General features: G+C 35.3%; 1 protein-coding gene and 1 long non-coding RNA gene across 2 annotated transcripts; both read right to left on the bottom strand.

Annotated features, from left to right (window-relative positions):
• Window positions 1-3,819: 3,819 nt before the first annotated feature.
• Window positions 3,820-10,936, bottom strand: LOC107825038 (uncharacterized). Its single transcript, XR_012709751.1, has 5 exons — window positions 10,836-10,936; window positions 8,679-8,831; window positions 8,360-8,476; window positions 4,500-4,560; window positions 3,820-4,253 (listed from the first exon to the last, which is right to left on the bottom strand). It is a non-coding gene; the product is annotated as an uncharacterized LOC107825038 (long non-coding RNA).
• Window positions 10,937-19,781: 8,845 nt separating this feature from the next.
• LOC107811470 (zinc finger A20 and AN1 domain-containing stress-associated protein 4) lies at window positions 19,782-20,699 on the bottom strand. The gene has a single exon (XM_016636400.2). It carries the CDS (start codon window positions 20,497-20,499, stop codon window positions 20,041-20,043), a length of 459 nt encoding a protein of 152 aa, XP_016491886.1. The 5' UTR covers window positions 20,500-20,699; the 3' UTR covers window positions 19,782-20,040.
• Window positions 20,700-26,669: the final 5,970 nt, after the last annotated feature.

The following is a 26,669-nucleotide window of genomic DNA, read 5'->3' as shown; positions in this document are numbered from 1 at the left end:
CATGGCCAAGGAATGCTACTGAGTTCAGCCAGAATTCACATTTGGAGAGCTTAGCATATAACTTACAATCCTGAAGCGTCTGTAATACTATCCGCAAGTGGCCCGCATGTTCCGCCTCCGAACGAGAATACACTAGAATGTCATCAATGAATACAATCACGAACACATCAAGATAGGGCCTGAATATAGTATTCATGAGATCCATAAAAGCTGCTGGGGCATTTGTTAGCCCGAACGACATCACCAAGAACTCAAAGTGCCCATATCTTGTCCGGAAGGCCGTCTTTGGAATATCCTTCTCCCTAACCCTCACCTGATGATATCCTGAACATAAATAAATCTTGGAGAAATACTTGGCACCCTGGAGTTGGTCAAACAGGTCATCAATTCTTGGAAGTGGATACTTGTTCTTTATAGTAGACTTATTCAACTGTCGATAGTCGATACACATCCGTACCTGACCTGTCTTTCTTCTGCACGAATAGGACTGGTGCACCCCAAGGTGAAGTGTTAGGCCTAATAAAGCCCTTATCCAGCAAGTCCTTCAACTGCACCTTCAACTCTCGCAACTCTGCCGGGGCCATTCTGTATGGAGGAATAGAGATCGGTTGAGTGTCAGGAAACACATCAATGCTAAACTCAATCTCCCTTTCAGGAGGAAGGCCTGGGAGTTCATCTGGGAAAACATCTGGGAATTTGTTGACCACAGGGATTGATTGTAAAGTAGGCGGTTTCGCCTCCGCATCCCTAACGCGAACGAGATGATAAATGTAACCTTTTGAGATCATTTTCCTTGCCTTAAGATAGGAAATAAACCTACCTTTCGGTGTAGCAATGTTCCCTTTCCATTCAATGACGGGTTCACCCGGAAATTGGAACCTAACCATCTTCGTACGACAGTCAACATTTGCATAGCATGAGGCCAACCAGTCCATTCCCATTATCACATCAAAATCAACCATTTCTAACTCAAATAAATTTGCCGAGGTTTGACGACTACAAATCATCACAGTGCAACCTCTATATACCCTTCTAGCAATCACAGAATCTCCTATCGGAGTAGATACCGCAAGGGGTTTACTTATCAATTCAGGTTCAATGCCAAACTTATTAGCCACAAAGGGTGTAACATATGATAATGTAGATCCCGGATCAATCAGCGCATATACATCATAAGAAAACACAGATATAATACCTGTAACAACATCTGGAGACGACTCGAGATCCTTTCGACCTACTAGAGCATAGGTTCGATTTTGAGCACCACTCGAACTCGGCACTGCACCTCTACCCTTACCACGACCTGTCGACTGCTGAAAACCCCGTGCTGGAGGTCGAAGTGATGAGGAAGAACCAGACACAGATCCAGACGGCTGAGCCATACCATCACCTCCTCTATTAGGACAATCCCGCATCATATGGCCAGGCTGTCCGCACGAATAGCACACATCAGAACCTCGACGACACAGTCCAAAATGGGCCTTGCCGCACTGATCACAATGTGGTGTTGGGGGTCTCATCTGACTAGTATCCATGTGATGTTGCGAGCCAGATGCCCGCGAACTCTGACCTGGACCAGAATAGGATCGATCATATCGAGGCCTTTGAAACTGTGGAGGAGCACTAGCTACAAGTGGCGCCGAACTCCTCAAAAATTGTGGCCTGATGCTGCCTCTGAAGTCATCAGAATACCCTGCAAATCTCGCCCTCTTATGTTGGCCCCTATCCTGCTCCCTAACTGCCCTCTGCTGGCTCTTACGATCCTCTAGGGTCTGGGCATAAGCTTGAATACGGGAAATATCCATGCCCTCCACCAAGGAGGCTGTCGTGCACTCATTTATCATATGTGGTCCCAATCCGTTCACGAACAAATGCACCCTATCACTCATCTCGGCCACCATATGGGGAGCATACCTTGCTAAAGAATCTAACTGCATACTGTACTCTCGCACACTCATATTACCTTGTCTAAGGTTCAAGAAGTTATCAGCTCTAGCTTGTCGTATCTCAACTGGCAAGTAGTGACGAAGAAAGGCCTCAAAAAATTACTTCCACACAGCTGGAGGAGCGTTCAAACCCCTGGATCTCTCCCAACTATCATACCAGAGAACCACTAAATCTCGTAGCCGATAAGAAGCCAACTCTACTGCCTCTGTATCACTAACATGCATAACCCGAAGTGTACGATGAACCTGGTCAATAAAAGTCTGTGGGTCCTCCTTGGGGTCTGATCCGGTAAACACTGGAGGGTCTAAATTAATAAAATCACGAACTCTTGTACTAACTGGTTTCTCAGCAGCACCTGTATTCTGCCTCTGAGCCTGAGCAGCTACCAAGCTAGTCAACAACTGCAAAGCACTCCGCATATCCAGGTCTGTAGTGCCAGACGGAGGAACTGGAGGTTCTGGGTGCCTCCTAATATCCTCTGGAGGAGACGGGGTAGATGAGGTATGAGACGGCATCTCACTCTGAGCCTCACTTTGGCATGCTCTGGCTTGGGGCACCTGACTGGTACCCTCTCCCGCAGCTGTATCAAGCCGTCTACTAATTGTTTGCTTCCTAGTCGAAGGCATCGCTGAAAGAAAATAAGGTGAATATTAGAGACGAACACTTACGACTCAACTCTACGCACGATCTAGATTCAGGAAGAAGGTAACAACCCTAGATGTCATGTAGCCTCCTGATTAAAAATGTGGCGCGCTACACATCCATAATCAAGACTCTACTAGACATGGCTCATAGACAATCTCTAGGAAAGACTTGCTCTGATACCAAGTTTGTCACGACCCAAACTGGAGGGCCATGACTAGCACCCGACCATACTTGCCGAGCACCAACGTACATTTTATCTAACCTTCTTTATTATCTTTTACGGCTGACGAGATCAATATAAATGGTAGACATGGATCATGGACAACCAACAATAAGAACTGATGGCATGAACATATATAATATGGGATGACCAGACAATCAAGAAACTATATATAAGGTATGAGCTATCACACTACCATGAAAGACTATACAACAAAAACTAGCCGACAAGGCATACCAAACTATACATAAGTCGACACCTGTCTATGAGCCTCTAAAGGAACATAAGTGCTGCAACATAGTCGGAACAGGGCCCCGACATACCCATAATGTCTATAACAAAAATTCATACCAAGGCACTACCGGAGAAAGGATCTCGCCAATCACCGCTGAACTGGACAGCCTACTGTGGTGGGGGAGCTGCACATGCCTGTCTATCAGGACTTGCAACACGACACGCAGCGTCCACAAATAAAATGACGTCAGTACGAATAAAGTACTGAGTATGTAAGGTAGGGAACCATAAATACGATCAGTAATGTAAGCAAGGATAGAGAATATACAACCTGTAACATCTTAGTACCTCTGAGGGCTACTGACATGAAATGCATGATACATATGTATAAATACATAAACCTTTAAAACATTCGCCTCTGTGGGCATCATCATCATCATATCGTACCCAGACCATAATAGGCTCGGTAAAAAACGTACCCGGCCATCATAAGGCTCGGTAGAATCGTACCCGGCCACGTGGAGCTCGGTAAAACCCAACTGATCAGTGGTTGCACAATAGGTGCCGTACCCGGCCAACTATAGCGTGGCTCGGTAGAGTAAAATAGATACATATATATAATGCATGCTCGACTCATGGAATCACATTCTAAACCTTTCGGAGTGACGTAAGGTCGGTATCCTCTGTACACATTATTAGGACTAACACTATGAACCTTATAAGAATCAGGAAGTACCAACAACGTTGATAACATAAGAATAAGAGAAGCAACATTAACATCAATCGTTCCATAAGAGGGAAAATAATGTAAGTACTGCTAGCTTCTAAGAGTAGAGTATCTTGGAAGCTCGTTCATTACATTATGTACAATCGGAGTCGTGCAAAAAAAGGAAAGGGATAGCCTCACATACCTTGTATATACTGCCCTAATCTCAAGCTATGCAATTGTCAAAACTCCTTAGTCTACAATAAGAGAAACGATACTATCGTTATCATTTAAGCGTCATAACTATTATGTATCGACCACAACCTATTTTACGATGAAACGGACAGCACCTCCCCTATATATATGACCACACACCATTCAAAACAGTCACCAAACAGCCCAAACAACATCAATAATAAACATATTGAGCCTCCCAAAATAGTCCACACACAGCCTAATCACTCCATACATACGACGACCACCGTAGTCGTGTCAAACAACCTGAAAATGTTACGAATAAATATCAGCCCATAACCCTACATATATATGATGTTTCTCCACACCCTTCCTCCTCTAAAACTCCACAAAACAGTAGTAAAATACGCAGCCCAACAGCAACGCAAAACAGTCCACAAAACAATAACATTACTACCAAGCCTTTCGATATATATTTCACAAGTTCTAGCTTCAATGGCTTAGCCGCAACTTGGATAATCTTAAATACATATAGAGTAAGAGGTTCCTTACCTTTATACAGAAAGAACAACTCCAATTTGACCTTAAATTTCCATGAAATATCCCTCCAATGCTGCCACAACAACAAAAAAGCGAAACTAGCGATCAATTAGTGTTTTTCGGCACTAGAATCACTTTAGAAGGCTTGAAATCACCTTGGATTGATATTAAGAACATGAGGGAGTATTTGCAGAACATAAACCCTTTAAAACAACCTCCCACACGAGCTGGAACGACACAAAAATGAGCAACAACAAGAAGAACAAGAGACTTACTAGCGCCACGGAATTCTCGACACTTGATTTGTGTTGTTTGCCCTTTTTTTGGGTCTTGAATCTTGAGAGAACCTTGAGAGAATGTTACTAGGCTTCTAAGGTCTGAATATAGTGAGAATAAATGACTTAAAACGGGTTGGAGGCATCCTATATAGGTCCAAATATCTTAAACCGCCTTAGTGGGCCCCATAGAGAGGTGCTTGGCGCAGTCTCGCGAAAATGCGAATATCTCTCTACTCCGAGATCGTATCGATGAACGGTTTAATGTGTTCGAAACTAGACTCATAGATCTTTAATTTGGTTGGTAGATAACCCCGTAATTCCTTGTAAATTAGGAGAAAAGATTAGAAATATTCGACCTAATGTTTAAGTAAGATTATGAACCTAAGTTGCGACAACTTTTGTCGACTTTTGTTTCATAACTCGTTTGACTTCAATACTTATGATACGGATATTATATGGTTAAAATACCTTAATAAATGAACTCTTGAGTGTATTAAGCACCGCTAGATTACCTAAAAATACGAGTTACAACAACCTTGATTCATTTAACTTCTAATACTTGTTAATTACCCTTATACACTCTTGTATCACTTAAGACCAATAGGATTGACTTCTTATCATCTCAAAGATAATTCCTTCTTGGATTTATGTTAACTAATATATGGCATGAACTAACACATGTGGATATGGGTTGTAACACGCGGGTGCGGTAGGCGTCGCGCGGACCGCACAAAAGCGGGCGCGGTAGGCGTCGCGCGGACCGCACAAAAGTGGGCACGGTCGCGGTCGTTTTGGTGCGGCCCGCGGTAGCTAAAACCTAAGGGGTACCTATAAATACGAGGTCTTGGGTTTTATTTAATATTTTAACCTAGAGAGCTCGGATTTTGGCGATTTTTTGAAGGTTTTTCAAGAAATTCATCGGGGTAAGTGATTTTAACTCAGATTTGGCTGGAATACATGAATCTATCACTGAATTCATCATTTAATTCGTGATTTGAGATGGAATTTGGGAAGAAAATTGTGAAACCTTTCAAAAATGTAAAATGATGATTTGAAGGACCAAATGGTATCGGAATTGGATAATTTTGGTATGGTTAGACTCGTGAGGGTATGAGGATTCTAAAAATGTAAATTTTACCCGATTCCGAGACGTGGGCCCGGGGTTCGGGTTTTGCTAATTTCGAGATTTTTTATATTTTTCGAATGTTTTCGCTTGGGCTTTGTTCCCTTAGCATATTGTGACGTATTCGTTCTGATTTTGGATAGATTCGACGCGCGTGGAGGCCAATTCGACCCGTGGCCCGTGGTGGCCCGTAACCCACATAGGGCTGGGGTGGGGTGAATATTATAAGGCTCATCAAAATCGTGGGCTAGCCTAGCCCAGCTCGTCAATTGCTGAAGCCCATGTGGGCTAGCCCAGCCCCACCCATATTGACAGCTCTAGGCAGATATTTATTTGAAGGCATTTGTAAAGTTGTTTATGAGCCTATGCTGCTTTGAGATTTTCAAGCACAAATATATCTTTTGAGAAACTTCTTGTTCACTTGTTTTAATGGGATTTTGTAGTAGCACTTCCTTAATATGCTAGTATGAGCGTGTAAATGTCACGTAAATAGTTTTCTAACTATTGATGAACTTCATATGTGGTTGTTTATTTACATTTGTTTCATTTTATCATTTCAGACCATATATTATGATGTTCAAAATCTTCGCTCATAGCAAATTTCATTATGATCAAGAATTGGAGGATCTTTCTTATATCGCTTATTGTATATAGCTACTTGATAAATAATTTACTAGATGTTAAATGACACTAGTTATTAGATTCAAATAGGTTAGTATTTTTGTAATGCTGTTGACACTTCCAATTTATGGATTTGTAGTTCTGATTTGTGAATTAATTAAGTGCATTAAGATTTTTGAAGAGATTGCCATCAATAATTAAGTGGGAAAACTATTTCTTAATAGTTAGCGGCAACAAGAAAAATTGTTAAACGGTCATTGTTATAGCAATTATATGAAATATATGAATTATATGAACTTTTATCGACAGTAATAAAAGCTATTAAATCTCTCTCTCTATATATATATATTGAGGAAATAGTAGAGCTGATGTGTCACCTTTCAAAGATGAGGATTGGTATTTACTTTTTTCCTATTTTTTCTCATTTATGTTCTCTATTATGATAAAACAAAAAACTCAAAAGTCGAATCCTTTTATTTTACCTGGAAAAGTCGCATCCTTTACTTCTCTTATCTTTTTTCTTTTGTTTTTGTAACTGACATTGCTGGTAACGCCTTTGCTATTCAAGTCGATCTCTCATGCCTTTCCGGGCTTCGCCATTCTATATAGCGTTGCTTCAGTCTGTTCCTCAATTGTAAATAAATTACCACGAAGAAGAATTGATTCACATTTTTCATTCGTCCGAGATTTAAACCGCATATGGCGAATCATTTACCGCAGGATAATGCAGATGATTTGGTTATCAAATTTTAAAGGCTTATTGTGGTGATTTCAGATTGAGTACGTTGCTAAATCTCCAAATTCTAATAGAGTGTTTTCCAAAATTTGGTGCTTTTCTACTTCCTTTGCTTTATATGTTACCTTTGGCTATCTTTCTGTTTTTCACTTCTTATGTTTGTTCTGAGCTTCAACTTTCTATTTTGTCTTTGGCTCTTTGATAGAAATTAGTCAATGCATGTAAAAGTCAACAACTTATTTCAATTGGGTTCGAAAAGACGGTGTTGTGGAAGATTCAATCTTAATTTCTCTGTCTAATATTTGACAGGATATGCCCGGGTGAGTATTTAATTATAAAATATGGATGTCAATCATATCAATAGTTGATTAATTTCCTGTAATATGTTTTGAGTTTATTTTGGTAGTAGTAGGAACGATCTAGGACTAAGGAGGAGGAAATCAAGAAAATTGTTTAGTTTGATGCAGTAAATTGGTTCGACATTAGGTTATATTCTTTCTTTTTTTCCTTTTGTGCAATTCTTTTTTTTTTTTTTAATTTTAACTAGAATGTCGAGTTCATTTCTGTAGTTTGTATCTTTCTTAGGTGTGCTAAATCATTATTATGCATAGTCATTTGAGGTTTGCTTGGAACTGTGAATATGAAATTTGCACATGAGAAGTTTGATGGTGTAGGAGGATATAGTTTACAAAAAAAAATTGAAAATTGAAGAGATAAAAAGAGGATGATATTCAAAAAAGTTACAGAAGGCATGAGAAAGGCCTTCTCTTTGACATGCAAATAAGTTATGAGTTTTATATGGAAAAAAAGGTATCAGGGGCTCTTTACGTTGATCAGGCTTCAAATGTCAGATCTTTAATAAGCATAAATAGACATCTTGATCTTTCATACTTTAGATGCAGCATTTCAAAGACAAGATTATATTCGCTGTAGTATACGCATAAATAATCTTTTGCCCATGGAATTTATTAACGTTGGTGGGTCTAAATGCTATTCGTAATCATAATATTTGATGTTTCGCTTCTTGCTAAAATAATAACTTTTGCATTATTGCATCTAAGTTCTGGTTTTAACGTATTTTAAGTGTGCACTTTTTAGCAATGAGGAGTAGTACCTTTTAATAGATGAAGTAAGTTGCGAGCAGCTAGGAATGCAGGGATATGGATTGAACACCATATATCCAACTGGATGCATTAAGGATTCCATACTTCCAGAAAAGTTGGCTTCGGACCTGAAATACATATAGCCTTCAGTTTTCTTGAAGAAATAGGTTTCATTTGCTACGCTAGGAGCATTAATCTGTACCCTTTTCAACTGATCTGTACCTTGATGAGTACAATTTATAAATTGTGTTGCTTATTAGATGAATATTATGAGCTTGTATTTTATAGTTTTCAATAATAAGGTATAATAAGGTAAGCTGCATTACTTACTGTTGGATGCCACTGCTTCATTAGTTGGTAAGATTGCAACGCCTACTAGATTGCTTGCGTTTTCAGTGCTCTTGAAGTGGTATCATAGTTTGCTTTGTCATGTTGGGAGTGCATTTGCCAAATATTTTTCTCTGCTTCCTAAACTATTCGTTTCTGTTGGAGAAGAATCTAAAATGTCTTTGGAATATATGAGACAACATATATTTTTTGGGTATGAATGTAATGCATCTACATGCATTTTGTTTAAATGTTACTAGTATTTATTGAAAGAGCACCTATATATACTACTTGTATTCATGACGGTGATTCAGATAATCAGGACCATAAGAAAGGTGGAAAAAATACAATACAATAGAAAAGAACTAGAATATCAGAAGCGGAAGAGAAAGAACTAACGCACAGAAAGCAAAGAAGAATAAGAACAGGGTGAGGAGACAAGTTACTAAAACTACAGTTTATATACACCAAGATGTGAATAAGTAAATTTTCATCATTTTACTCATAGACCTTTGGCCAAAGAAAATGTCTGCATTTGTTCGAAGTCACCGCGAGTAAAGTGACGAACTCAAGAAAACAAATAACAAAATAAAAGCAACAACTACTGTTTAGCTACATTATTATTACTGATATAAGGCAACTTTAGGATAATTTGAGAATCTAAAATATTACAAAAGGCGTGGCTTGACTGCTTGAGTCACTCGACATTCAAAAAGAAGGAAAACATGAAAGTAAAAAGAATCAGGTCCAAGAAAAACAACTCTGTTACTCCTCGAATCTTTCTTAATTAGATAAAATTTTAGTAAGCTTCATTAGTAGTTATAATTAACTAAAAATAATATTGAAGTATAAGCTTTAACTTAATCACGGTTAAGAATTAACCCAAATGTATGTTATTCATAAGTTTTTTTTAAAAAAAATCCATTATAAGCATGTTAATTTATAAATTTAAATACTTACTTTTACGACCGCGCGAAGCGCAGACAAATTAACTAGTAAATGAATTAAGTTGAATTCAAGGATAACTTTAGTGGCCATTATATTTGTTGCGGAAAGGGGTTCTTTTTACCAGTTATTAAATTGACTTTTAGCAGCAATAATAAAAGCTGCAAAAGGTAGGGCCTAAGGAATTTTTAGTGAGTTTTAGTGTCCATTATAATTGCCAGTAATATTTGTTGCTAAAACTAAAGAACTTTTACCGGCCATAACAACTTCCTTTACCAGCATTCAGATAAATGGCCACTAAAGGCTTTGCCGACGCCGGCTACAACGACTAATAACTAATTGCCGGTAAATATTTTGGCAGCCATTTTTATTTCCGCTATAATACATTTTAATTGCCACTAAAAGCTTTTTTTGTTGTAGTGAGTGTCAGCCTATCTCCTCAGCAAACAATAGCCCTTACGAGCGCGGGGTATCTAACCTTGGCCTTGTGGCACTCACACAAGGGGAGGTCGGCTAGCTCTCCCTTTAATGTGATCACATTAGTGCATAAATAAATACCGGAACTGAATACATCACTAAATGTAAATATCACCAACAAAGGCACATAAATACGCATAAACATGTAACTCTATCACATATAAAGTCGTAGTGAATAAGAATGACGCAAACTGAATACTGGATCACAAGGAGACATGGCTTAGATTTATCAAACACATGGAGCACGTGGGCTCTAATAAAATTCCCTACTAAGAGAATACGCCTTGACTCAACTCAAGACGACAAGCTTAACTTCCACTTCACACCTCTTTCAAGCAATCCCGGACCCCAATTTCACAATCTACATGATAAACCAGTTCAACTTACACAAATACATGCCTAAAGCTTGCAACTTTATTCCCATTAATTTAGGGACATTGGTCAAATCCTCTAATTTCTGTGTTTTTCCTCAATTACGTAGGAACAAAACTTATCCACTTCATTCTTTTACAATACAATGGGTACAATCCTCCTAAACAACATTATCAACAATACAGTATAATACCCAGTCAAAGGTTTCATCTTTTTAATAATTTAAATCTTCATTATCAATTTCTCCCTGTACTACTCAACCCTAACTCCTGTTTGCAATTACAATAACCCATCTAAATAATAGAGTAGACAATTAAATAAGAAAGAAGTGAAGAAAACCAGAAGGAAGAAGGAATTTTTTTTTACCGTGCGTTTGTCAGTGGAAAGAACACAAGTAACCAAAAGGAAAAACTTTGCTGCCTTTAAGCTTCGGCCAAACGAGAACTTTAAATCCCGTACCAATTCTTAATGTTTCATTCTAATGCCTTTTCTTTAAGATTCCAATCCATATATATCACGTGACCATACTTAGTCCACGTGACTATTCCAATTCTCTTTTTGTCAAATTTTTATTCTCTTATCTCTTTTTTTTTTTTTTTTGGTCTTTATCAATTTATCATTTCACACCACTACCAATTTATAAAATATACACAGTAACATGTTTCAATTACTTTATTTAATTTTTTTTTTAATATTAGTCTTTGGGTACGCGCCTTGGCCATATATAGATACCATTTGCTATATTACGGATTATAGATACATTTTCTGTGGTTATAAGATATATTTGATGTATTTAAGCTATTGTATTCATGAAAACAATAGCAAAAATAGGCGTGAATCATGGAAGTCCAGCTAATCAGTTGTTGTATTCAAGTGTATTCGACTGTATTCATGGAGTGAAACATGGGATTACAGCTGGACAGATTATTGTATTCAACTGTATTCGACTGTATTCACGGCGTGAAATTGGGGATTACACTATTTTTAAAACGAAAATTGAATCAATTAACATAATAGACTTCTAATATAACTCAATAAACTCAATTATAACACACAAATTTTGTATTTTCAGTTATAAAAAAGATTCTCAACCGAAAAATATCCCAAAAACATAGCAATCTTCAGAGAAATTATATAATACATCTGAATACAAAAATTATATTAATTAAAAAATATATATGAATACATTCATGGCATATAGCGAGGCAGTGAATACAATGAAATACATAGAATACAGCAGAAAAATTGAAATACAATGAGAAAAAAATAGTGAATACAATGAAATACATGGAATACAACAAGATACATTGAATTACAATGGAAAAAAAAGACAACGAATACAATGAAATACATGAAAATACAGCGTGATACGTTGAAAAAACATTGAAATATATTAATAGAAAATCAAGTTGTTCAGCCCCAAAATCTGTCGTCTTTGTTCAAGAACAAACCCTAATTTCTAGCTACTCCTATTGCAGCAGATGCAACAATAACGTCAGAAGCAGCAACAACAACAGGAAGCCATGGCTCGTTTCCCTTCTAACATGGACCGGCGGGGTACTCCCTGACAAATTCTCCGACCAAATTTCTGATAAGGTGGGTCATTTATTTACGATCTCTTATCGCGTTGCTCTTCAAACATTCGACAGAAACAAAGTGAAAAAAGAGATGCTGGGAATTTCATATGGAGAGCTTTTTCTCTTGCTTGGCGCTACTGCTGCTCTTATTGGAGACGTAAGGATCTTCTGCAATTGTAGAGCTCTTTATGAAAAATTTGAGGTAAAAGTTGTATCAAAGTAGAGAGAGTAAGAAAATATTGTAACTGAATAGCGTATTTAGTGGCTTAGGTGTAGGAGTTAACCAAAATTAGATATTTTGTTATAAACATCAAAAGGTATCTATAGAATACACTTTTTTTAAATGGTATTTATTTAAAATAAATAATGTGTTAACCTTTGACATATGAGGTAAAAATTCCTTTAAAATATGACACAAATAATAAATATTTAATAATTTTGTGTTTACGTTATAAAACAAAAATTCATATTCCTAAAAATAATGAATGTTCATCTTATATAGCTAAGTCAATAAAAGAAGAAATTGCCTTATATATGTTCTCACTGATTAGTCGATGTATTCACAACCTAAATTTATTTTAGCTTTATAATTTCAGCACTTCAACATTGTAAGTTATCATGATTCCTAGGGTTGTTCACGATTTGACGAAAAACCGATTCAAACCGAAAATCAAACCAAACTGATTAAGTAAACCGATATTTGTTTTTGATTTGGATTGGTTATGGTTTTAAATTTTAAAAACCGATTTGATTTGGCTTTGGTTCTATTATAAAAAACCGAAAAATAAACCGAACCAAACCGATTAACTATATACAAAATTTGATAATTATTTATATACAATATAATATCTTTTTTCTAAATAATATTAAATATTTTATGCAATTTAATTGTTATTTTAAATTTTGATTTTTCCTACTTATATCTTAAAAGATTGCCTAAGCCCAGAACAAGAGGAATCGGTCAATTTTCTTTTCATTAAGAGACTTTAATTCTCTAACCCTCCGCACATACTTTTGCCTAACAAAAGAGTTAAAAAAAATCCTACCATAAGAGTAAAGAAAGCAAACTCAAATTGCAGGACTGCAGTGGCTAAAGCTTGAGAAAGCAAACTTTTAGTTTGTTTTTTTGTTCATTCTTTTCATCTAAAGAGGTAAATAAACTTTCAGTTCCGGAAGAAATATCTAAAAAGCATAAATTTAGTAAATTATTTTCAGATTATTGTATAGTGTTGTTTCACTATTATCGACTTATTATTAGCTTACTAAAAATCGAAAACCGTACCAAACCAAACCAAACCAATAACAACCAAATCGATGGTTTGTATTTAATTTAGTTTGGTTTTGGTTTTAAAATTTTAAAAATCAATTAAATTGGTTTGGTTTGGTTTTGATTTTAATAAAAAACTGATCAAACCGAACCGTGAACACCCCTAATGATTCCTTTTCAGTTTCAACGAGAACATATAACTCTTGAAGATTTAAGAGTTTTACTTAAACTTTTTATTAAAAAGCTTTTCTCCAGCTCATTCTAGAAAACACAAACAAAATCATCCAACAAAGAAAAGGCAACCTAAGTCTAAATCTCATCGAATTTTAGTATCTTTTATGTTGGCTTAGTTCTATCGTTAATCGAATTTTAAATTCTTTAAAGTATAGATCGCATTGATAAATTCTAACCAATTCATTCGTGGAACTTGTTAGTATAATTCTCCTCAACTTAAGAGTACAACTTACCAAAACTAAAGGAATATCAAAGTAAGAAAATTTATATCGAATCTTAAAGTCCTAAACTTAGTTCTACCAAAAATAAATTATTAATTATAATTGTAATGTACATTGACATAATTAACTATAATAAAAGGTAAATAGAATATAAAAAAGTATAATTTACCTACTTATTATGCTTTGCTCTAAAAGATCCAAAACGAAAATAATAAATGAAAAGTAAAGAAAAAACCTTCAATTTAATTATATGGCCGGCAACAATCTTCCCAAAAAATCATCAAAGGTATTTTTTGTTTGAACTTTAGATGATTACGTTCTGTTGGAATAGTAGCACATCTAATAGTAATTTTAACTTGTAATAGACAACTTAATTCCTATAAGTTTTAGGAAAGGGCATAATCAATTTGCTAAGTTTACATATTGTATAGGTCTTTTTGTCCAATAATTTTATTTATTAAATTAAATAAAAGAGGCAGAAGAATGAATAAGTTTCATAATGTTACTTGTAAATAAAAGAGTTCTTCTATTGTAATAAATAACTATGGCACACAAGCAAACGAAGAACTACCGAAAAAATATAACTCACAAGTAATTCATCTAACACTTGCAAAAGAATTGTCAAAATATTTAATATCTTCATGGTTTCAATTGCTTCGTTCAAAACCAAAAAAACAGACTGGACAAATTTGTGAAGAAAGCATACAATACGAACCATATTTGTGGAGAAAGCAGACAACTGCTTCCTTCAGCTATCGATTTTTTTTGCTATTTTATATTTAAAATCTTTCCTTATTTTTAAATTCAAATCTTCTCAGAATCTTTCTTTATGTATTTAATTAACTCATTATGTGTTGTAGTCCTTCTATTCTAAAATTCTTACGCGTATTTTTTGGGTTTTCATATCGTTTCAATATTGAGTTGAATTGATTTGGAATTCCTAAATATTAGGGAGATACGTATAAAATAATTCTAACAATTAGGAAAATAATACAAATGACTATTTTGTCTACTGTAAAACTCATTTTTAAAGGGTAAAAAAGGCGAACGATATTTCGTTAAGGGCCTCCGTACTTTTAATATAGTATAGATTAATATAACATATAACCCGCTTCTAATCACCATGTGCTATAGGCAATATCTTCAACCACTTTATCTAGACCGCATAGGTTCTTATACCCGTCGAGCATCTTATTCATGTCATTAATATGGTCATTATCAACATTTAAAGCCTAAAAATGTATGGGGTTTTACAGGATCGGATGCCTGCAGGATATGTATTAATAGTGTAAGCAAAGTGTAGAAGAAAAGCTTATTTCAGTACTTAAAGATTTTGGAGATGTGGAGTTGATTGTAACAGCTATCTCAAACCTCTTTGTTTGCACTATGGTGTACCTTCTTGGTACTTTCTTCAATAAATTAATCGACCTTATTTTTGAAAAAGAAAAAAGATGACTGAGGTAGTGTCATGAAATTGAAACAAAAGATGTACATACCATTATCCTTAAATGGTATTGTGTGGTTCATTTTTTGGAAGGTTCATAACTTACCATAGGCAAAATAGTTTTGAAAGTAATTAGCTGAAACTGTTGCTTCGCTATTAATGTTTATTGTTATAGGCAATGTTTAAATGTCTGAGACTCTGAACAACAAAAGCAAGCCTTCACAACTATAAATCAACTGTAAACACCACCCAAATATTCACTTCCTTCACATTTACTTGTTCATAATGAACTTTGTAGAGGAATTGAAAAACAAATGAAAAAGAGAGAATTGCTTTTAAAAAAATAGAGCTTATAAAGAAAAAAATTGTGGTTATATATATTAGAAGAAAAAATGATATTAAAAAATGATATTCTTTAAAAATGACTAAGTTAATTAATATGACTCCAAAAATTACAAGCTAAATCTGCCAATGAAAACAAATAACTTCTTAGTACATGACACGTAGTTGGTGGAGAAAATGTAATTTTAAATTTTAAAATAATAAGAAGAAAACACGTAGTGTGTGTGTGCCGCAAAATGGACCACACAGGTCAACACCAAATGGAACTTGAGAAAGCCATAAATAAAAAGCTGGCCTGCGAATTGAAGGATGCCAAGAAAAACCAACACAAGTCATTTTCATTCCTCTACAATTATATTGATTTGAGTACAGAATTATCTCTTTCCCTTGTCACATGGAAGAGGAAGTGCTCAACATAAACTAGTATAATTTAGTTAGGGGTGTAAATGGAGACTGTGTTGGTTCGATTTTTATCAAAATTTGACTACTATATTTATTTGGGTTGGTTTTATTGGTTTTTTGAATTTTTTCTATATAAATATTATTTTAATCTTATTTTGTTAGAGTTAAGGATAAATTATGAAAAGTAAATATATTTAAAAAAATTGACAAACATATGGTCTATTAAAATATTCTTATGGGAGGATTTATAGAAATACATAATAGGAGTAGTTATTTTCTTAGTCTAATAATAATTTTTCTTTAATGTACGCTTCAAGCTTAACCGAATTTTAGTAATTAAATATAAAAATCAATATGATAACTAAATAATGATATGTTCTACTTAATTTTAAAAATTATTGGTAAAATATCATTTTAAAATTTTAAAAAAAATTTATAAGTGTTTAATAAATCTTGAATATAGAAGAACAAAGAGATTGATACTTTTCAATAACACTTGATAAGAAAGTAATGATACAAGTTAGAATCAACCATTATTTAAAGTAAATCAAATATTTGTACTTTATAATTCTATTAAATCTTACATCCCACGAGAGGATTATAAATATTTTTGGATATTTGTTTGAAAAAAAATATATATAATTTTAAAAATATATATAAAAATTATATAATATGTCGGCTTGGTTCAAGTTTTTTTTACTTAAAACCAGACCTGATCGAGCTTTTTAATAGGTTCGGTTTAACTTTTCAATTTAGTGCGATTTTCCGGGTCGATTTGAACAACCATAATTTCAATTTATGACCACTTACGGAAGGTTTATCCTAAAGCCTTGCATTTTTTTTCAAGCCTTTCATCTTCGTGGAAAGGATAAGGATATGTGTCATAAATATGTCACGCATATGTCGACACCTAGGGGTGTTGATGGTTCGGTTTGGATCGGTTTTTTCTTAAAAAGAAATCAAACCAAGTAAATTCATTTTTTAAATATTAGAACCATACCAATTAAGTCGGTTCTTTCTCGATTCGGTTTATGTCGGTTTTTCGATTTTTTCGGTTATTTGTTGGTTTTTTTAAAAAATATAAGACATACAGTACCAAATACATATTTTGGCAACCATATTTTCATAACACTATCAAATCAAGATATACTGATGATAATTGAATCAAATAGTGATGAATAACTTAAGGACTCAATTAAAAATATATTATTTTTAACATGAAATAAATTCTTACACTTAACAAAAGAAAACTACCAATCAAACTAGAATGTAAAAGTAAAGAACTATACTAAAAGCGCAAACGATTAACATTTACTATAAAGTTGGCGAAATGGCTTCCTGACCACTTAAACTTGTGGGGCTTTTGAAAGCCGATATACAAACTTTAGTCTTTCCCATTTAAACACTCAAACTCGTAAAACCTATAACTAATAAACACCTTTGACCATTGACTACGCTTATGTGGTGGTAGTTTATCTTACGTGGACATAGTGCGTACAAGTCACATTCAAATGGCGCGTGTATATGTACTATTCATTTAAAAGATTGTAAAATCAAAAAAAATAAAACAGAAACTATAAGGAAAACCAAAAAAGAAAAAGAAATCCCATCCGCCGATTTCCATAATATAAACACCCATCCCTCCCTCCCGAAACACCCCCTGGATCTCGTCTTCTACAAACCACCCCTGTATCTTCGCACCATCCCCAACGACCAGAAACAAGGCTTCACCTATAACCCACAGCAACGACCAAACGAACCCAACCAGTCCCTCCTCCCCATCTACGCCTAACAGCGCCTTCCCCCATCCCTTCGAATTTTGAACTTTTCTTGTTGTCAATCTAAAAGTTAGTCGCCTACCACCAGAAACGGCTGCAAGATAAACACACATACATGCAAGGGACAGAGAAACAGATCTGGGGGGGGGGGGGTGAAAATGAGAGAAAAGGAGATGGGGAAGTGAGCGAAAAAACAAAGGGACAAAGATATTTTTGTGGTTGTTCGGTTTGAGTGTTGAGGACGTTCGAGATCACCGACGAGTTATTTTTTTCCGGTTTGTGGTACAATTTCCAGATTTCTGTTGATCATATATTATCCATGTTTTTACTCGTTTTCTCTAATTCACTTGAACAGTTCTAAGTATCCATTGTTGTTCCTCTTGTGTTCGATTTTTTCTGCTGTAGTATTGTGTAAATTATTTGTGGCCCTCTTCGTAGTTAATTTGGTTTGCTGGGTCATTTTGGTACCTTGAGTTAGATAAAAGTTGCACAGCTATGGTGAAGAAGAAAATAAGGGAAATAGAAGAAAAATTAGAAATTAATAAATTTATTTTAGCACAGCTATGGGGTTTGTTTTGGCGCCCTTGATGTGTAACAATCCCATTAGTCATTTGCTAACTGGATGGACACGTATGTGAATGTATAATATACGCGCGTAAGGTCAAGGATCAAATGTGTTTATTAGTTAAGGGTTTCACGAGTTTGAGTGTTCAAATGGGAAAGTCCAAAGTTTGTGTATCGGCTTTCAAAAGCCTTACAAGTTTAAGTGGCCAGGAAGCCATTACGCTCTATAAATTTTTTGAAACTTTGTATAAAAGTATACATATATATATGTGTAAAAATAAATTTAAAATAGTTACTCTTATATTCGGTTTGGTTCAGTTTTTTCTATTAAAACCAAAACCAAATCAAATTTGATCGGTTTTTAAATTTCAAAACCAAAACCAAACCAAACCAAAAAATATCAATTTTTTTGATCGGTTTGATTTGGTTTTCGGTTTGGTTCAATTTTTTGGATTTTTATGAACACCCCTATCGACGCCATAAATTGTTTAGGAATGGTTGATACTCAAATTGTTAATTAAGAAAAGACAACCTTCTATTATGCCTTTATAGTAAAAGTGAAAGCACGAATATCTTATGTGTAGAACAAAGTAATCTAAATGAGGGGGTTAAGGGCTAGCTTATTTGGTGAACTCCTTTTTACATGGGAGGTTCAAACTTACTTTTTTCTTCCCCTCCTTAATGTAATAAAGTTTTTTTTTTCTTTTAAATAATAATCTAGCACAACTTTGTATCAAGATTTTAATATAGTTGAATAATTAGTAGTAGTGATCACGCACTAAAGTTCTTATGATTTGAGCGAATCATGTTGACCTTTGTTTCGGATTAAATCACTTGATTGTCAATTTTAATAGCAAAATATACAAATTTAAAGGATTTCTTTTGATGATTAAAATGGTAAACAATTTGCACGCAAATTTTAAGGATTTCTAAGCATGCGTGGGTTCAAACTTTCAACTTTTGTCATTCTTTTTCAAATCGTGCATCTATTAGTTATTCAAAATAAACCGATTTTTATAGCTTGGCCAAACAAGTTCTAAACATACTTTAAATTTAATCTATAAAAAACTAAATTTTTTTGAAATTATTATGAAATGAAAGTAATATAACAAGAACTATGTAATTTATTATAACTTAACATAAGAAGGGAATGATAATATTAGAAGAGAAAATTTCTTCTTTTTTCAAGTGTGTCCAATAGGTTCATCAATGAACCAATTTATAGAAATATTTCATTGTTGCAAAACCAATTCAAAACTTGTTATGAATACAAAACTAATTCAAAATCTGTTATGAAGATAAAATCAATTCAAAATTTGTTAAGAAAACAAAACCAATTCAAGACCTTTATGAATACATCCATCGTCATGTAATTTGTGTAACAGAAAAGTTTCTAGTTTGTATAAATTTCATTATTATCTGTGTTAAACCAATAATGCATGGTAAAAAAACTCAAGGGAGAAATTTAAGTAGCAAGATCATCCAAATTCCAAAAACAGTAAAATTATGGGATCTATAAAACAAGCCAGCCCATAAATTATTTTCAAGCAAAAGATAAAATATCAAATTACCCACCAAAAATAAAAGAGAAAAAATTAAGAAAAAAATATACACTAATTAATTCACATTTTTTGTCAACAATGGAGCACCCCAAGATTTCTCTCTTTTCAATTTGGCCCCATGATCAAATCATTCGGATGACGTCATTTGCCGACGAGAATCATCTAATCCAACGGCTGTGATTAAATCTTCTCCAATTTCTGAGCTTTAATCAAAGGATTCGCCTTAGCAATCGCTTCTCTTCCCATAGACTTGAAATCAAACGTGCAGCCATGGATCTCGGGATATCGATGGGTGCCACAAAAAGTGGTCCCACACCTACACTTGAACCCGGTCAACCCCACTTTCTTCCTACAAACCGAACACCGGTTTGGCTGCACCACCGGTTCGACAACAGCAGCCGGTTTTTTCTCTACTTTTAACAGTTCCGGCAATACCACCACCGATGAGCTGGCTGCGGGAACCGGCGGCTGCAGAGGAAAGAGAGAATCAATGGGCTTTTGTTGGGATTGTTGAGCTAAATAAATTTCATGGTAGCATTTTGAGCAGAAATTTTGGGTTGTTGAGCTGCCGAAGAATCCACAGTTGTTTGCGCATAATATGTGCCCTTCTTGTGCCTCAAATCCATGTTCTTCCGCCATAATTGTATCAGTTTTTCTTCAAATTAAAGGCTCAACACAACAAGATTTTCGAGCAGATGAAAAAAGGCTATTAATGAAACTCTGGGAAGGAATGAAGAAGCAATTGGGGTAAAATGGGATGAAAGAATAAATAAAGAGAGAAGAGGAAGGATCAGAGAAAGGAGACAAAAATTAAAGGGAATTTTAATAATGAGAATTGTGAGCAAATCATTAGAGAAGATAATACTAAAGAAATATCAATAGGACAGGCTGGAAGAGGCAAAAAAAGAGGATGAAGGGAAACCAAGAATTTTAGTCATGGGGGTAATTGGGTGGTGGGGGAGGACACGTGGCTGGAGGATTGTGGTTTGAGATGAGAGGTAATTTAAGGCGAAATAACTCGCACTAAATATTTGCATCAAATTATAAAGGGAATTTTATGGCTCGTCATAAATTTTCATTAACCCAATCTGTCTATTTTTATTTGTTCAATCTACTAAAATATATTTTTATTTTTACTTATCCATTATAACAAATTAAAAAAGAATAAATTTTCTTTCTTCCGATTTTACCATTATCATTAACTACTCATTTTTTAAATTATTGCTCAAGACTTTTTGAAATGCTATCTTATTATGAATAAAATTGTAAAATACATACTTTATTTATTTTTTCTTAAAGGGGTGCAAATTAAAAATGAACAACTAAAAATGAGTGGAGGGAGTATATGATTATTTTTATGGAAGATCGGTAAAATATGGGTAAATTTATTAGTTTGTAGATTCATTTTTTTCTATTTAGTTTGTAATTGAACTAATCCCTAGTATATAAATTTACCATAATTAGTGATAATATAGAGGTAAAACACGTATTAGTGTACTATAATTAGCTGGTATTATTTGATTATGATTAGCTGGTAACAATCTATAAAAAAAATATTTCTTGAATGGTATAAATATTGAATGTGAGTGAATTTATTGAGTTTTTGGCCAATATTGTCCTTTATCTTTGAGGGTAGGTCTATTTTGGTCCCTCAAATATAACCTGAGCATATTTAGTTTCTTAACTATGCTAAAGCATAATGTGTTCAAAAAATAACATCACTACCTCGTGTTACTCATGTGACACTGTAAGAAGAAGATCAACAGTAAAAGAAAAAAACCATTTCCATTTCGGGGTTGGTTTCAGCACTCACCATTTTTTTAATTTACATATCGAAAATATTTTATAAACCAACACCCACTAATAGTACAGAGCTGATAAATTTAAGATTTTAACGTTGAAACTTTTACTTTTAAAAATTTCGATTGATTTTTCCAAAAAGAAAAGTTAAAATTTGAAAAAAATAAAGCTGCCAGGATCACTTCTAGGCATCTCAGTGAGAGTAAAGGTGCTACACTCTAGCATACTTAAAGGACTAAATATGCTTAGGATTATATTTGAGGGACCAAAATAGACCTACCCTCAAAGATAAGGGACAATATTGGTCAAAAACTCTAAATTTACTTGTGAGACAAAAGTTAGAATATGGGGATGAGGGTAGTGGGTTAGGTGGTAGGTTAAGCTGAATGGGTTGAGTTATGGGGAAGAATGTGATTAGTGTCTTCTTGTGCATTCTCCAATTATTAATTTTTTGTTTTGGGTGTGGCTTTCTCCAATTACGTGTGTGCTTAGCTGCATTCATAGTTTTGAGTCAATTTTGAAACACTCTAAGATAGTAATTTGTATTTTGAACACCTAAAGAAAAAGAACAAGGCGTATCCTTAGGCCTTTGACTCTTTTTTTTGATGATCGACTAGTTAACTCTTGCTTAATAGTAGTATATATTAGTCCATCCTTTTTCTTCTTTTCAAAAGGCTGCCACTTGCCATTTACTATTTCTACAAATAGAAGGTGGAAAATGTCAATAATAATAATAATAATAATAATAATAATAATAATAATTATTATTATTATTATTATAATGGTCGACTCCTTTGAAGGAAAAACTAGAATAGGAATCTAGTGTAAAACATGACAAAGCGGAGGAATAAGAGTTCAAACTCTGTATTATACGCCAACTTTTTTATTATATGATATTTTTCTTAATGACATAGGGAGCATGTACCTATAATAAGGTCAAGTATTGTACTACCTATTATAATATATAAATATTTCCTTTCGACAAAACAAAAGTATTCAAACCCAATGCTTGTGTGAAAAAACAAAATACAGTACTTACCTTTACTCTTCTAAGAAAAAATCGAGAGTCGCTATCCGTGCCGGTCCATTTATACATTTTCTTCATTTGTTGTTCATTTTTTTTTTGGATTTAGGTGTAAACTTGACTTTTTAGGTGCAGGGTTAATTTCTTCTTCAAGATTGTAATGCCTTGTGAAGTAAAAACTTCCATTTATCGTAATATTTTGTTGATCTAACGCGATAAAAATGTGAAAAATTGAAGATAAAAGTTGAAAAAAGCGTGTAAATAGTTGAAAATTAATGAATACTTAGCTAAGAAAGCAACACCAAATTGTAACGACCCAACCGGCCGTTTTTGAGCATTTGCATTTCGTTCAGCTGTTTGAAGTCTTGAGTAGCTTCATAGGATGTATTATGATTTGTGCGAATCGTCGGTTTTGGTTTTCAGGTGATTCAAGATTGATTGGAAGAATGAATCTCATGTTAGAAGTTTTAAGTTGGAAGAGTTGACCAAATTTGACTTTTGTGTATTTGACCCTGGATCAGAGGTTTGATGGTTCTGTTAGGTTCGGATGGTGATTTTGGACTTGAGCGTATGCCCAGATTTGCATTTGAGTGATTCTAGAAGGTTTCAGTACTATTTGGTGAAGGTTGGAAATTTAGAGTTTTGGAATGTTCAATATTTATGAGCAGAAGTCGACTTTGATGATATCGGTTCGGATTTTGGTTCCGAGAATTGGAATAGCTTCGTTATGTCATAAAAAAAAAAAGAAAAAAAAGTGCAACATATCAAAGAGCGATGACACAAATTATCAGTGACCTCCTACATAACATATGTGAGCCTTACGTGGACAATTTGGTAGTCTTTTCAAAAGAAAGAACCGACCACATCGAAAATTTACGCAAGGTCTTCGAAAGGTTAAGAAAATATCAATTGAAGATGAACCCAAAAAATGTGCATTCGGGATCGGGCAGAGGCGACTCCCGCTAGATAGCCGCCTCTCTCTTTTTATAGCCTCGTGGACGGACTGAGACTTGTGTGAAAATTTTGAGGTCATTCCGGATAGATTTGATATGGTTTGGCACAAGTTATAGAAGTTGAAAGTTCATTAAGTTCGATTTAAGGTGCGATTTGTGGTTTTGATGTTATTATGTGTGATTTGAGGCCTCGAGTAGGTCCGTATTATGTTTCGGGACTTGTTGGTATGTTTGGACGGGGTCCTAGTGGCCTCGAGTAAGTTTCAGATTGATTTCAGACCTTTTTCCTTATGTTTGGCATAACTGATTCTCTGCTGGTTCTGGTGTTTCAGGCCTTCTTCGAAATCACGAAGGAGAAGACGTGATCGCATAGAGTCGCATTCGCCAGAGGTGAAGCACGTTCGTGAAAGGTTGAAGGGTTGGTACATCGCGCTCGCAGGTGAAGGTTCACGATCGTGGAGCAACTTGGAGCTAAGGACTTCCTTCTTCGCATTCGCATAGTTGTGGATGCATTCGTGTAGTGTTGGTGCTTGGGTTCATAGCGTTCACGAGGGTAGTGTTGCAAACGCGAAGAGTATTTTTTTGGTTGAGTTCATTTCTGTCCATCGCGGTCGCATGGGTGCAACCGCGATCACATAGTATTAGTTTGAGTGCCCGTATGGATTACAAAGAACTTGGTTCTTTACCGTTTTCCTTAAGCATAAAATAAATAAGCAATAAAATGAACACATCAGTTTTTACGTGGAAAATCACCCGGCTCAAAAGATGCAAAAACCACGACCTACCATATAGGATTTTCAACTTCGCAATGAGCCAAAATGTATAAATTATAAGACTGTAATTCAATACTCTCATTACTCCTACTGCTCATATTTGATTCACAAGTTACTCTATGATCCAATAGCCTTGATCTCCTCATACCTACACTGCTTGAGGGTAACAACATCCAAAACTTTGTTGTGGTTTCCTAACATAATCTCAGGTAAGGTAATGTTGAGCTTGTCAAACAACCTAGTCAATGTGAAATCATAAGGCATATCATTCTTAGGTTTGGAGGTGTCTATAGCCCTTGCCATATGCTGAATCATCAGGCTAGGAAGATTGATAGGTCTACCAGTGTCAAGCAGTTCCATCACAGGCATGTCCAGCAGAGTAGCTTCATGCCTTCTCTCAGACTTCTGAAGAATGCAGGAGTTTACAAAATGAAACAACAACTTGTGGAAGGGAGTCATATCAGTCTTGTACACCTTCTGGGGAGCATCCAGTTCAAACTTTTGAGAAAACTTCCTTGTGACCACAATGCCAGTGTCAATATCATTTTCTATGGCTGGTCACTTTTTCTTCAAATAATTGTCAAATCCCAAGGAAGAGATATTCAGGAGCATCCCTAGCTCCTCAGCATCAAACTCCATTTCAAATCCCCATACCTTACTCTTGACTACCTTACCATCATAGTTGAAATTTCATAGAACTCCACCACATCAGGAACACATACTGGGGGGAAGGATTTGATAAACATGTGCTTCCACCCCTGTAGCTCAAGTTTTTCAACCAGTTGAGCCATCCCCTTCTCATCAATATTCGCAAGACTTTTCCCATTTAGCACTTTTCTGTTCCTGAACTCAGTGAGTCATCAACTACAGTTGGCACATTTTTTCTTGTTTTACCGCTACTGGCCCTTGCAGAAGGAGTAGCACTTTTTGCAACTTTGGCAACCTTTCTCTTTGGTGTAGAGGACTTCGCTGTCAAGGCATAATCAGATTCATCTTCTCTATGTAGCTCAATAATAGGTTCCACAATTGAAATCTTCTTCCTTGACTTCTTTGCACTTCTAGACTCCTTAGTGACTTGTGCATCAACAACCTTTCTTTTACTCCTTGTAAGAGGAGTCCTGGTAGGAGGAGACACTCCTTTCCTTGTTGGGACTACTTCACAGGAGTCTTGCTGGGTTTCTTCCCTACCTCAGATAGTGGCACATCATCTTCATCACTGCTAACTTCTTTATCTCCAGTAAAAGGAGTTAACAGAGACCCAGGTTTTTGAGCCCTTGTCGCTTTACCAGTTTCTTCTGAAGGGGCTATGATAGTGTTGCCAATGGTCATGAAACCTTCAGATTCCTCACTCACATTCTCATCTTCTTCCTCACTCTCTTCATAACCTCCTTCACTCTCACTTACCTTTTCTTGATTCTCACCCTCACTTTCAAAGTCGTCCTCTTCTTCATTATGATTTTCTTCTTCTGCAAAATCATTAACCTGCTCACCTGTCTTATCATCTATATCACTCTCCTTATTTCCATACACTCCCTCATTCTCACTCTTTTCTTCTTTATTGGCTATATTTTGAGTACCATGATCCTCATGACTGTTCACAACTTCCTCTTTTTCTCACTCCCATCATCATCCTCATCCCCAATCCAACTAAAAGAAAGGCCATCAGAAGCCTCCTTTGGCACATGTTCTTTACTTCCTTCCCCTCAACCACAGGCTCCACATCAGTAGTATCTACCTCCTTCCCCAGATCACCTACACCCTTTTCTGCAGTGAATTTTTTCACTTATGGCTTCTCAACCGTGGGTGGGAGAGTATCTAAGGGTGAAACATCTATAGCAGACACTAAAACATCTAATTTAGAAGAAGAATATTGTACCTGATCAGTAATAAATGGCACTGATTCCCCCTGAACCACAGATTCTTTGGCTATTGTGTCTACCTGTGTAGCAGCATCAAGCACTTTCTTGACAGATTTTCTTAGAGTGGCCTTGACCTTTGTGGACTTAGAGGTATTATTCGCAGTAAGCTCAGGTTCATGGGTGGTTGGTTTTGGAGAAGAGGTTATAGTGGAGGTGGGGATGGTAGGAACCGTAGGAAAATATGAGGATGATGTAGGTATATTGGAGGATATCGAATAAGAAGGAGCAGATGTGGGTGTGTGTTCCCTTGATGGCTTGGTACATTTCTTCGATTTTGGGTTTTGCTTCAGCCTTGGGTGATGATTTGGCTTTATAGGGGATTTGACTGACTTTAGGCATG

The sequence above is a fragment of the Nicotiana tabacum genome, chromosome 5, assembly GCF_000715075.1.
Source record: "Nicotiana tabacum cultivar K326 chromosome 5, ASM71507v2, whole genome shotgun sequence".
In the NCBI taxonomy this organism is placed as follows: Eukaryota; Viridiplantae; Streptophyta; class Magnoliopsida; order Solanales; family Solanaceae; genus Nicotiana; species Nicotiana tabacum.
The sequence above is the reverse complement of the archived record's forward strand: the minus strand, read 5'-3'. Positions and strand labels throughout refer to the sequence as shown.